The sequence below is a fragment of the Melanotaenia boesemani genome, chromosome 1 (genome assembly GCF_017639745.1).
Source record: "Melanotaenia boesemani isolate fMelBoe1 chromosome 1, fMelBoe1.pri, whole genome shotgun sequence".
In the NCBI taxonomy this organism is placed as follows: Eukaryota; Metazoa; Chordata; class Actinopteri; order Atheriniformes; family Melanotaeniidae; genus Melanotaenia; species Melanotaenia boesemani.
Genome location: NC_055682.1, coordinates 18,825,472 through 18,839,114, shown reverse-complemented (window position 1 = coordinate 18,839,114; position 13,643 = coordinate 18,825,472). Strand labels below are relative to the sequence as shown.

The 13,643-nt window shown below is 40.2% G+C and overlaps 1 protein-coding gene across 9 annotated transcripts in view; it reads left to right on the top strand.

The window, feature by feature from the left end:
- Window positions 1-13,643, top strand: part of tjp1a (tight junction protein 1a) — a 100,370-nt gene that overhangs the window by 15,992 nt on the left and 70,735 nt on the right. For all 9 annotated transcript variants that reach the window (XM_041992601.1, XM_041992626.1, XM_041992619.1 and 6 more), the window contains exon 2: window positions 6,972-7,185. In XM_041992601.1, coding sequence (XP_041848535.1) covers window positions 6,972-7,185 — 214 coding nt within the window. The remainder of the gene's footprint in view (window positions 1-6,971; window positions 7,186-13,643) is intronic.

Below are 13,643 nucleotides of genomic sequence, written 5' to 3'. Positions count from 1 at the left end.
AAGGCTGATCACAACTTTACCAACATCTTTCAAGAACAGAACAAAGCTGAATGTGCTATTACAAGAATCATTCCTCATATTTTGTGGCAAAGCATCAGATTCATATCAAAATACATGCAGGCATATCTACTAATACTTCGTACCTATTGCTAAACTATTTATGGCATTAAAAAAATTGCTACAGCTACTTACTATGTGAAGCTGGTAATAATTTAACATGTAGAAGGTGTGGACACAGTGATATTTTTGCCCCTTTTTTATGTAATGTTTACTTTGCCAAGAGCAAAACTTGGTGAGTATGTAAATAAACAACTGTGACTTCTTTATTAACCTTTGCGCCTCACAATTCCCTGCTGTCTGTGCCCTTATTTATTAAAAGCATGTCTTAACTTCTGTGCCTTACATGGCCATGGTTGCTGCACAGAGGAGGCACAAGTGTGCAGCACTGTTGAGAGGAGGGAGTGTGAATGAAAGATGTTAGAGTTAGCTTAACTCATTTCCAGTGTCAGTAGATGTTATCAGTACATACAGTACTATCAATAGCAAAGCCACTTTATTCTTTAACCCCTGGAGAAAGACAAAGATGACCTGAGAAGAAGTCATGCAACACTGAAACTTTTTGCAGATTTTTGTTTTTTCTTTGTTTTATTTATATCAGTTTAAATAAATAGACACAACATATATTCAGTAGGAATATCCTAGTTCATGTTTTCTTATTTAGTGCAGAGAAACAAAGTATTACATTACCAAATTCTAAACATAAATCTGTAGATGACTACAGGTGTGAGCTATAAACACAATCATAACAAAGTCTGAAGCCTTACCAAGCCCAAAGAAAAGAAAATTTTATGCAGCTGTTTCTAAAGTAGCCTCCCATAATAACTCCACATGATCCACAGAAATATTTCTGTCTTTGTCTATGATGGCTGAATGTCTCCATAGTGTCTAAAATCTATTTCATATTCGACCATTTTTTTAATCTCAGTTTTTACCCCAGAAACTCTAAATACCTATCCAGTAAAACAGTTTGGCTGTTACACAAGAAGACATACGTAACACACACAGTTGCTCCCTTAGACAAGCTTTTCCCCTGCTTGACATTTATAGTTAAACATACAAACAGCATATCCTGGTTTTCAATATTTCATTGCCTACTAGATGCATCTGTCCTCAACAAGGTCATTTACAACTGGCTCAGTGTACACATGGCAGAAAAGAACCATGCACTTTCTCGAACTGTGTACTGTTGGTTATTGTAGCTTGTGGACATAAAACGCTAGAATTCTGGCTGTAGAAAATTTACTGGACTGAACTTATAAGAAAGATAAAATACAAGGTCAGACTTTATTGATAGCTCATTGGAAATGGTGTCACAGCCAGGAAGGAAAACCTGATAAACACTTCTGTTTGATCTGAGAGTAGCATCTTGAATATTATATCTGAACAGGTAATCAGGGTCCTCCTTGTATGTTTTTTATTGTAACAAGAAACAAGTTGCAGGTGAGTTGGTGAACTCAGATTAACTTTGTTTATAGAGTACTTTAACAAGCACATAAGAGCAACTCAAAGTGCTTTACAGAATAAAATTGATCAAAGAACACAACAATAAAAACAATCAAATTAAACAGGTAAAAAATGTTATCCCAAAAAAGGTAAAGTAGATCGTCAATGAGTAAAAAACTAAAAGCTGGTTATCAAAAAGCTCTGCCTGTTTGCAACTCTGAGCTAATTTGCATTGCACCTGGTAACTGCTGTGGTCAGTATTGAAATTAGCTGGATGTGTCTGTGACACTCCCTAAGATGCTGTTTAAGATTTGCAACCATACGCAAATTTGCCCAGGATAGTAAATCTAGGCCATGGGGTCATGGAAGCAATGTCTGAATAATTGAGCCAAGCAGTCTGGATTCTCTGTTTGTCATCTGATGTTATCTGTTAGTATAGGATTAACAGAACGTGCTATAGGTTGTCAACCAGATACGGTCCAGCGCTGCTCCTTCCTAGAAACAGGACTGTTAAAGCCACTCTGCTTCATAAGCTGCTGTTGGTTGTGTGAATGAAATCCCCTTGTAAAAGTAACCCTGGGATTACAGTGACGGAGAGAGACCAGGCTCCTCCAGACTCCTAATGCTCGTCCTGCCTTTTAGAGAACATACAAATACAGCAGCCACAGATCACAGAATGAGGACAGAGAATTATACACATTTTGTGGCATCCTGTACAGTAACTAAATATCTATCCATGCTGTTGTTAGCAGATCTTCAAAGAGCATGTATATGTTAAAATTACATTTTTAATCCATGTTTTAATTAAATGTCCTAAATCATAGTAAATTCTGCTGCATCTCTTCCACTGTGAGAGGATCCAAAGTTCAACAGGGCACAGTGTCTACCATTTGCTTTGCTCTGAATCCTTCCATGAGGACAACAAGGCAGTCAGCATGTGTGCATTTTGAGTCAAACTGTTTGTTAGGGATTGTAAACAGGTCTCCAGGCCATTCCTCTTTAGTGACAAGTATTCTGCTGAGACACCCAGCTGGTCTCATACAATAAGCTGCTATTGATGTTTTCTCCTTTTAGTTTTTTTATGTTTTCTGTACATATCAAAACAAAGAAGCTCCAGAAAGAAGAAGAAAGGGAAACTGTAAAAAACTGAATAAATGTATTTTAAGTAAAAAATGAGATGGTTTATACCAAAAAAAAGAAAAAGAAACTGTACAAAAGAAGCTTTTTTTGGTGCAGATTTTGTGAAAGATCTTTAAAGTTATGAAAGCTCACACCAAAAGGAGTTATTCTCCTCTGCAGAAAAGACTGCTCCTTAACTGCCCGAAGTGCCTTGTTTTAAGGCCATTTATTGTAACAGTGCCCAACTCATGGTTAATCTGGCACATCCTCAAACGAAGCTGGTTAGAAAAAGCAGCTGGTTCACAGTACGCCATTTTTCCTGCTGCAGCCACAGCCACCTCTTCTTCTCTGTAAAATCTCTCAGCCATAATCAAAGCACTGCCGCTGGATGCAAGAATGGAGTGTGCCAACTCGTGAGGATCACTTTGATTTGTGCAATGTTTTCACAACAATAGGAAAATCCTTTATGTTAGCATGTTGAGTAACCATTACTGGTAATGTTACAATTATCTTAAATCACTGAGACCCTAATACAAAAGGACTAAAAGTGGAAAGTACTAAATCATATTTTTCTCCTAAGTGTAGCCTAAATTTAGTTGTTTATGAACTGTTAATATGTCTAACAGTATGTATGTTCATGTATGAACACTGAAACATTTCATGCTGTAATAACAGAATAATTTGACTGTTACTGCGCCTGTCACAAGGCATCTTCTACTGAGTCTCCTGTTCTGGGTCCCATTCTGGTTCAAACATTATGTTTGCACTAATACATCCGCTTTAAAACAACATTAAGAACCTATAAATCATTATTTTGAAGTATTTAAATAAACAGTAAGCTCAACCTCAGGTGTCACTGACTGAATGTGAGGCAGTGACTAAAAAAGAGTCTTTCCATTGTTTAATTGAACCTTTTATCAATACACACATTTTTTAAATCCATACCCTTCACTGGACATAAAAGCCAGGGCAGCATGTATTGACAGAGGTGGAAAGTGCTTACCGTACATGTTGCGACAATGCTGGAACTAATAGTGAGCTACAGGTTGTCACCAATATTGCATGAAACAATCCTGAAAGGATAAAGGCCTTGCAGCATGTATACAAATGAAAATAACCTGTTTTGGGAAAATGTTCAGCTATGTCTGTTCTAGCTGTTGAGAGAGAGAAGAGCTCAGACTAATTCATGGCAACGCCTTCATCTTTGTGGCTAACTGGTTCTGAATTGGCTTCATAGATTTTCCCATGAGCAGTTGCGTGTGACCAGTAAAGGCTGCCTTTGATGTTTTGGTCTCATGTTGCTGTTGCTTGCTGTCACTGGGTGAACCCATTTTTTCACTGGTTAAAATTTCACTAACATATGAATGAAATTAGCAGCGTATCTACATTCAAGTGTGTTTAAGAGACTTTTATAAAACTTTAGCATGTGATGCCAAAATCTTTTAGATTTGATGAGATAGCTGAATGCCAAATTCACCAAAAGTATTATTTTTACTTTTACTAAAATAAGTCTTTCTATTATAATAGAATAACCCAATAGCCCAATAGAATAACTGAAACCGCTGAAGGTATTTCATGCTCAGTGAAACTGACACGCTGCCTTTATTTATTTATTTATGTATTTAGGTTGTCTGGTATGGCTGTCATGTGTTGTCAACTCCAACACCCTCTAATTCTTTGGTACAGCCCTTTGACTGATGTCTTGTCATGATGATACGGCTGAGGCATAACAACTATCCCATCTTGTCTTTCACGAGCCATGAAGTGAATCCATTTCAGAGCTAAGCTGGGTTGGGCTGCCACTAGTTCAGCTTCTTGATTGATTAAGTAATAATTTTCTCAATAGAATTATAGAAAACCTTGAAAACATGCCCTCTTACAATTTCCCAGCCCCCAAAGAGGCATGTGGATCTAGCTTCCCTCATCCAAACCAACCTGATCGCACATAAATACGTAAAATAACCAACACTTATCTACATCAAGAGCTTCTCAAAAAGAGAGCTGATTTATTTCTATTAAAAATATATCTAAATAATTTTAAAAATATGTTTTTTATATAAGTAAATGGAATAAAGGAAAATGCCTATGTCACGAATGGCGGTGGAGGTGAGGACCCAAATGCAGGCAGGAGGCAGAACTGGTGCAGGTAAAAAGGTTTATTTCCCAGGAACACAAGACAGGCAACCATAGACGACGGGGATAAACTCCAGAGAACAAAAACCAAACATGACAAAATGAGGATCTGACCATGAATGACTGAAAACCGGGAGTACTTATACACAGAGGGAGTAACAAGACACAGGTGAAGTGGATGACTGATCAGACCAGGTGAACTAACGAGGCAGGAACAGAAAACACAGGAACACAAGAGGGAAAACCAAGCATGACAAAACTGAAAACTAAAGCATGAACATAAGAACTACAAACCAAGAACATGACCAAACTAATCATGACAAAAACCAAAATCCTAAACAAACAATCAAAACACCCACCAAAACCCAGAAACCGTGACAGCCTAGTTGTTAATATTATTATTATTATTATTATTATTATTATTATTATTATTATTATTATTATTATTATTATTATTATTATTATTATTTACCTGTCCACCGTGGGTTACCTTCTGAGTTCATGTAAGAAGAACAGCAGCTTCATTGTGGCTTTATAATGGAAAACAAATGGATACTCCATACCTCGTCTCCATCTGCAGGCTACCCACTGACATTCAGCCCAATTATTTACACTTGCTTGAATACTACAACAGCCAAAAGGAGAAGATGTCCTTTAAATAGTAAAGACAGCAAGAGAAAACTTATGTTACTTTAATCCTGGAGGCCTTTTTATGTTCTCCCTCAGATAAGCAACAATGCCTGCAAGCACTGTGTGGAGTGTGAGTTCTTACTGGGAGACATCATCTACATTGTAAACTGTTTGCTGTATAATGGATGTGGCGATATCATGTTGTGGAGCCCACAAAAAACATCCCAAACTGTTAAGACATAACCATGGAATGTACCCACATAATTAAAACCACATGTCTAAAACCACCTTCCTTTGGTACCCAAAACAGCACAAGACCTCCCAGGATGTTCTGCTCCTGGGATGTTGACAGCAGATCCTTTTAATGTTTTGGTTTGTGGGCTGTGATACCTACGTACTCCTGAGGAAAATATATTGATTTTTAAGCCACTAGATTTCCCCATTTTATATTACTGTATAAGAGAAATTAAAAAAAGGCTTGTTAGACCTGTATTGCCAGAAATTGCTGCTGCTCTGCTTTTGAACCAAAATAATGCAGTTATTCTCTTTTACTCATACACATCTCAGCATTAGTAGCCCAATTACTGTCAGCATCCTGTAGAAAGGGATGTCAGTAAGAAGAGGAACCCTGTAAACATGGATGCATTTCTAGAAAGATTCTTGACGAGTTATCTGTAGAAAACAAGCATAAATGCTGGGATGGAAGTGCCAACTTATAAGGATTGCTCTCCTGGTACCTCTGTCAACTGTTATTGTTGTCTACTTTCTTTTGGGCAAAAAAAGAGTTAAAGCTGATGTAAAAAGTAAACACTGATGAGGAAAAAGGAGAGAGAATCTACAGCCAACATCTTTCAGCAGTGTTTATTTTATGGAGTCATATGTAGTGGTTTTTATAAGTCACAATGTTGACATGAAAGATGTGATTTTCACTTTGAAACTCATTAAAAATGTCTTTTCTTTTACATAAAATGGTCAGATATGTTTAGCATTTAGTCATGAGGAGCATAAAATAGACTGATCCTACAGTTACAGGTTCCTTCTGATGTTAGAAATCATGGAATGTGCAAAGTAAAAACACCCAAAGAGTAATTAGCTTTTGTTTTCTTAATTGTAAAAAATAGTGCTCATGCAACCCTATGTCATCTTACTCAATAATATATGTTGTTTCATCATGTATGTTGTGGTGATAGAAAGACAGTAAATTCACAACACCTGACATGCTTTTCTAATTCTTATACAACATATTTTGAAGTAAAAAATAAATGTTTATTCTTTCTGTTACCATTGTATCAATAATAATATTTTGACATTTGACTCTGTTAATACAGAACAAATAAAGCATAGAGATAAGCTTGAAAAAAAAATAGAGTTACAAAACTACATTTACACTGCAAAAATGCATCGGTGAGTTAGGCAACAGCTCTAACAAATAAAACATGAATTAGTTTGCCACACTACTAATGTAAATTAATCATCAGAATCTATGGCAGGACTGGAAATTGTTCTCCATCTTTGACCTCACATTTTTTTCTTTTTTTTTTTTTTTGCCAGCATTGCTGTTTTCAACATTTTTGTGTCGTTTGCAGGGTGACCCCTCCAGATGGAGACGCATCCTCCTCAGCTGCCGCCGGGTGCTCTGATGCAGCCATAGGTGCTACTGGTGGTGCTGTTGTCCTGGCATTGCCTGCCACCTCCACCCTCTCCTTGCCCGTGAGCCAGGGTAAACCTTCTCTGCGCCGCATCAAAGGTCGTATTCACCGCAGCAAAAGCTTGGACAGCCTTGACCTGCTAGATTCCAATGTAAGGCTCACTCACAGATTCACAGCACCGTAACATGTGCAGACACCAAATGTAGTGCTGTGAACGCAAATACTGCCTGGAACGCTGATTATTTTCACCAGCAGATTACCAAGAAACTTCTACAGTAAATATTTGTTGTTTCTGTGGCAACAAAACAATTACATTTTACAATCTTGCACTGACCATAAGTTGTGATTACTATTACTAAATTACACATACTGTGATCTTAATGTAGACTAAATATCCAAAAAGTCTAACTTTTTCTTTTTCGTTTGTTTCATTTAGATTTAATATTTAGAAAAGTTACAACACTAATGCAGCCATACACATGCACACAGGATAACCTTTAGTTATGTAATATTTCTTTGGTTGTCAGATGAGCACAGTTTAACACGTTGCATATGTCTCTCTCTATGACTGGTTCATTCTCATGAAAAGTATTAATCTGATAAATGATTAGGTAAGCTGCTTGGATCTGAAAACCCTTCCTAACTCAGGGATTGTCTATTGAGCGGAGAACTGCATTTTGCCCACTGGTTAACTTATGAGCGCTTGTGCATTTGTGTGTGTACCTTTTATGTGCATATATGTGTATGTGTTTATTAGTAATGTGGGCTGTGTGGTATTTGGGAGAGCAACCAACGATTTATGATTTGAAAGCATGCCAATCTGCTACTAATGCATGCTTGGTATGGCTGGTTTTTTTTTCTGTCACCAGAGTGGACTCATGGATAAATCGTCCTCTCTTTGCACAGCTCTGCCCAAAGTGTCTACCCCCGACTACTTTCTTTATGTCTTGACCCTCCATAGATGTCTCCTTTAATAAATGTTCACAGTGTGATGCCTCCTTATCCACCCCCATCCTTCCTCTCCAGGTTGACAGTCTGCAGTGTGTATGTGTATAAGTTTGTGCATGCTCTTTGTGGGTGTTCTGCATATTAGATGGTTTTAATTGTGTGTTGCCTGGTGTGTCTGTGTGAAAGGTTATATTTGTTTTTGCCCCCTGCATGTAAGTCTGCTGTCCAAGCAGGAGTGGGACTTATTATGATTACGTTTAAGTAAAGCAACATTTACAGTTCACACAAGTTAATCCATTATTGATTGTGAAGGAGGGTTTGAGGTGGGCAGAGGAAGTGGCAGGGTGGGGGTGACAGCCTTCAACATGCTCTGAGATGACACAACAAAGCCTCCGCAACAAACGAACACATAGACACACTGAGTTTGTCAGTTTGATTGACTGCTGGCATAAAGTTTCCTGTCAGTTTCTAATTTTGAGATAGAGGCGAAAATATCTCATAGATTTTTAAAACAACCTTGAGTGCTTTGCTGCATAATATTTGGCTGTGAGCCTCGTGGCCTAAATCTGAAGCCCTTTTTTTTTTACCTTGGAGACATACTTGAAGTGAGACCGGAGGTAGGCTGTGTTTGGAAGCTGTTGAGGAAGGTGGTGAATAAAAGTTAGATGTAACTTTACTGTTATGTCTTCTTTAAAAAGGAAAACTCAAAGTGAATAATGGGAAACTTTATGTTGAGTGAAATATGCTTTGTCTGTCTTTGCTTTAGATTTAAAGCAATACTTGAGGAGTGTGTGAACCTTAAAGCTGTGTGCTTTGGACTTGTTTTTAAGTACACCATCTTTTGTAATACATATTTCCTGATTTCAATGTCAAGGTCATCATTTTAGTATTAAGAAATAAAAAAAAAACCCAGTATTTTCCACTAATGATAAGTTAAAATGCCTTCAGGGAATGATGTTTTGTTGTTGGACTTCCGTGCTCGTCATGGATTGTCCACAACAGACACCATGTTCAGGCATAATAGGGTCCACATGTGCACTTGGCACCAGGACAATAATTGACTTTGTAGTTGTATCATCAGACTTGTGGCCGCACGTCTTGAACACTTGGGTAAAGAGAGGGGCGAAGCTGTCAATTGATCACCACTTGGTGGTGAGCTGGCTCAGAGGGTTGGGGAGGATGCCGGTCAGGCCTGGCAGACCTAAACGTGTTGTGAGGGTCTGCTGGGAACATCTGGCGGAGTCCCCTGTCAGACAGAGTTTCAGCTACCAAATCTCCGGCAGAGCTTCAACAATGTCCTAGGTGAGGGTTAGGGGATACTGAGTCCGAGAGGGCTGTGTGTCGTGCCTCTTTTGTTGAGGCGGCCAGCTGGAGCTGTGGTCGTAAGGTCTTCAGTGCCTGTCGCAGCGGAAATCCCCGAACTCGTTGGTGGACATCAGCAATGAGGGATGTCGTCAAGCTGAAGGAGTCCTATTGGGCCATTTTAGCCCGATAGAACTCAGGTGGCAGCTGATGGGTATCAGCAGGCTAAGTGTAACAAGGCTTTGGCGGTCGCTAATCTAAAAATTCAGGTATGGGAGAAGTTTGGAGAGGCCATGGAGAATGACTTCCAGAAGGCTTCGAGAAGATTCTGGTCCACCATCCGGCGGCTCAGGAGGGGGAAGAAGTACTCCATCAACACTGTGTACAGTGGGGATGGGGGGCTACTGACCTCGACTCAGGATGTTGTGAGTCAGTGGAGGGAATGCTTCGAAGACCTCATCATTCTACCAACACGTCTTCTGACAAGAAAGCAGAGTAGGAGTAGCCTGGCGTGGGCTCTCTTATCTCTGGGGCTGAGGTCACTGAGGTGGTTAAAAAGCGCCTCAGTGACAGGGCCCCAAGGGGTGGATGAGGTCCGGCCAGAGTTCCTTAAGGCTCTGGATGCTGTACGGCTGTTTTGGTTCACATGCCTCTGCAGCATCACGTGGGTCTCGGGGACAGTTCCCCTGGACTGGCAGACTGGGTTGGTGGTTCAAAAAGGGGGACCGGAGGGTGTGCTCCAGCTACAGGATCACACTTGTCAGATAGTTGAACCTTGGATTGAGGAGGAGTACTGTGGTTTTCGTCCCCGTCATGGAACAGTGGACAAGCTCTACACCCTCTTCAGGGTCTTAGACGGGGCATGGGAGTTCATTCAACCAGTCAACCTGTGCCTTGTGGACTTAGAGAAGGCATTCAACCGTGTCCTCCGGGGACTCCTGTAGGGGGTACTCTGGGAGTATCAAGTGCCAGACCCCATTGTACGAGCTGTTCGGTCCCTGTACAACTGGTGCCAGAGCTTGAACTGCATTGCCAGCAGTATCCGAGACCGTGGTCCTCAGCTGGAAAAGGGTGGAGTGCTTTCTCCGGGTCGGGAATGAGGTCCTACCCCAGATGGAGGAGTTCACTTGTTCATGAGTGAGGGAAGGCTGGAGTGAGAGATCGACAGGTGCATTGGTGTGGTGCAGTGATGCGGACTCTCCATTGATCTGTCGTGGTGAAGAATGGGCTGAGCCAAAAGGCAAAAAGCTCTTGATTTAGTGGTTGATCTATGTTTCTACTCTTGCCTATGGTCACCAGCTGTGGGTAGTGACCGATAGAATGAGATTGCAAATACAAGCTGCTGAAAGAGTTTTCTCCGCAGGGTTGCTGGGCTCTCCCTTACAACTCAGTGATCCGGGAGGGGCTCAGAGTAGAGTTGCTACTCCTCCACATTGAGAGGAGCCAGACGAGGTGGCTCGGGCATCTGGTCAGGATGCCTTCTGGACGCCTCCCTGGTGAGGTGTTCCGGGCACATCCCACCGGGAGGAGGCCCGGGGGAAGACCCAGGACACACTGGATGGACTATATTTCTCAGTTGACCTGGGAGAGCCTCAGGAGCCCCCTGAAAAAACTGGTGAATGTGGCTGGGGAGAGGGAAGTCTGGGCTTCCCTGCTTAGGAAGCTGCCCCCACAACCCGATAAACGAAAGAAAATGGATGGATGGATGGATGGAAATTTTTCTTACAGTGTCTTTACCTGTTTTTGTTTTTGTTTGTTTTTTTTTCTAGGACAGGTCCTACTTTTTCTAATCTGTCAGCAAGCGTGAAATAGTTAACTTATACTGATGCAATGATTGCAGAAGGTATCAGTGTAAGGACCAGAGTTTGCCTTTAAAGCTCACCTGTCAGCACCATTAGATTTCAAACACATCCTTCACAAAACCCACAAAGTAAAAAAAGCCTCCTTTCATTTAGTCTTCTCAATATTTCTCCCTTCTAGCTCAAACATTATACAGTGGCAGTAAATTTCATTGCATATAAAACATACTTTACTCAATACAGTATTCAACTGAGGTTAAATTTTTCATATCACATTCAAGCACAGATTCTCGGAAGCACTTCTCGATTTCCATCAAACATACAGATGCAGGACTAAAATAAGATAAATAAAAAATAAATAAAAAGCCTCGGTATCCATTTCATCTCACTGACTCCTGACTACGTGCATCAGTATCGACTGCTCAGGGCACGTTACAAAAATACATTAGCTTCCATTCTCTTTCCCTGCTGTGGACTATCACAACATATCCATGAGTAGAACTTTGGAGAATGAATAATAGATGGAAGAAATGATCTGCTTCATATTGCAGAGTTTTCTTCCTTTCACTTGCAGCTATTTTCATGTGATGAAAAACAGCACTGTGAAAGCTAAAAAGAAAGGAGTCTGAAAATTCTGTGCTTAAATTCTGTAAACTAGGTATTTAAGCAATTATTTTATTTATTAACATCAATAGCTCCTTTATTTATCTTCTAATGCAAAGTAGCTGGCAGTGAGTGCCTCACTGTGGGATAACGGATTGATTTCCTAGCACGCTCAGTGGTCACAGAAAATGTGACCTGATATCCTTGAGCTGAAAGCACACAGCGTTTTGGTTAGACCTGTGTGGTACAGTGCTGTGTCTGATTAGAGTTGGAAAGTTTACAAACTGTCCATCATGTGCTCAATGGTGAGACAGACTTTTCAGCACTCTGCCTGGTTGGGGGCCACACACCAGAGCTGGGAAACCGTCAAAACAATGTCTGAGAGAGAAATTACAAAAGAGAAATTACAGTGATGAATGTGAGGGAGGAGTGGAGGTTATGACATGGTTGGTTTTTATGACCAATGACAGAATGGCTTGACAGCAAGGTGCAGGATGTTCCGATTAGATGAGTATATTTTCCTTGGAGAGACAGGAGGCTCCGCAGACACCTTATAACTCATTCTCTTCACCTCTTGTTCCCAAAGCATAAGATGGCATTCCACATAAAAGTTATCAATCTTACCTGATCTGAAACTGGTTTGCATCCTGTGTGGTTACACATGGAGCCTGTGCTGTTTCTTTGTGTGTGTCTGGATGGGCTGCAGTATTACAGCAGCATCAGTGGTTATCTTTGAGTAAATTATCTAATCCATAGAAGCACTAAGCAGGGATCATCATACTTATCATCAGTGCAGGAAATAACAACAGATGCTAGCCAAAAACTGTTGAATTTGTCTACCAGCTACTTTGAATGATTGCAAGGGTTTACATACATATTTTTGGATATATATGAAACATATCAATATGTTTACAATGTTTGAATTATATAGACATGTAGATACAGGCATCATGGCGGATAGAAGATCAAATCATTATTATTAATTATACAGTCCAAGAAGTTTTAACTCAGTAGCCAAGAATATCTTTTTGTTTATGTTTTGGGTGTAGAAGCTAAACTTCTATAAAAGTGAACTGTCTTGGTTGCAGGATGCTGCCATTTTAAACATACTGTGATATATTATCTGTTGAAATTTCAAGCAGTAAACAGAAGGCTCAACACCTCAGTATTTTATGTTCTATAGACAGCTGAACAATATTTTATCGTCAGTAAAGATTGACATTTTAATCAGAATTTGATGGTCAGGGGTCTTAAAATAAAGGAGGAGCTATCTCATTCGCCTCTGCAGAATAGCCCCCTTTTGAGCAAAAACAGTGAACAGCAAATTAAAACAGCTCTAGCTTGTCTGGGCGTTAACCTGAGGGTGCACTGTGCTATCAGGAACTGGGGCATTGGCAGCTGATTCCTTGGATCCTATGGGTTGTGGGGTGGGACCTGTTCCTGAGCAGTTTTTGTTGTGCTGGGGGGCACATTGTCCTGCCAAGGGAAGCTGCTGCTCTCCAAGAGAGCTTGTGGAGCTTTTCTATTACAAAATATGGTAAGACTTCATACCATATTTTGGGAGTAGGTATTTCTTAATTTCACTTTTTTTGGTACAATCTGAGCTGAAGTTCCAAAGAGTTGAGCCACATTACAGACCACATCGGTCAGATAGAATCTGTTTGCTCTCCAAATGTCCAAACATGCTGCCAAATTTTAACTCCCTCATGTGAAAAAAGACGTTTGGGAATCCACACACATAGTTTACAGATCTATAGGCACAGACTGCAAAACAGGAGACACAAATGCATCATGTGTGCACTGAAAGTCCAATAACAGACTAAACCCACACACAGAAGGAAAGTTTTGTGTTCTGTCTGGTAATATAATTTCATATGGTGTCTCAGTGTGGGCTCATCCTGCCCACGCTGGGGGAAGTTTTGCAGTAGAAAGTGAACTGAGTCGAGTGAAGTTTGGC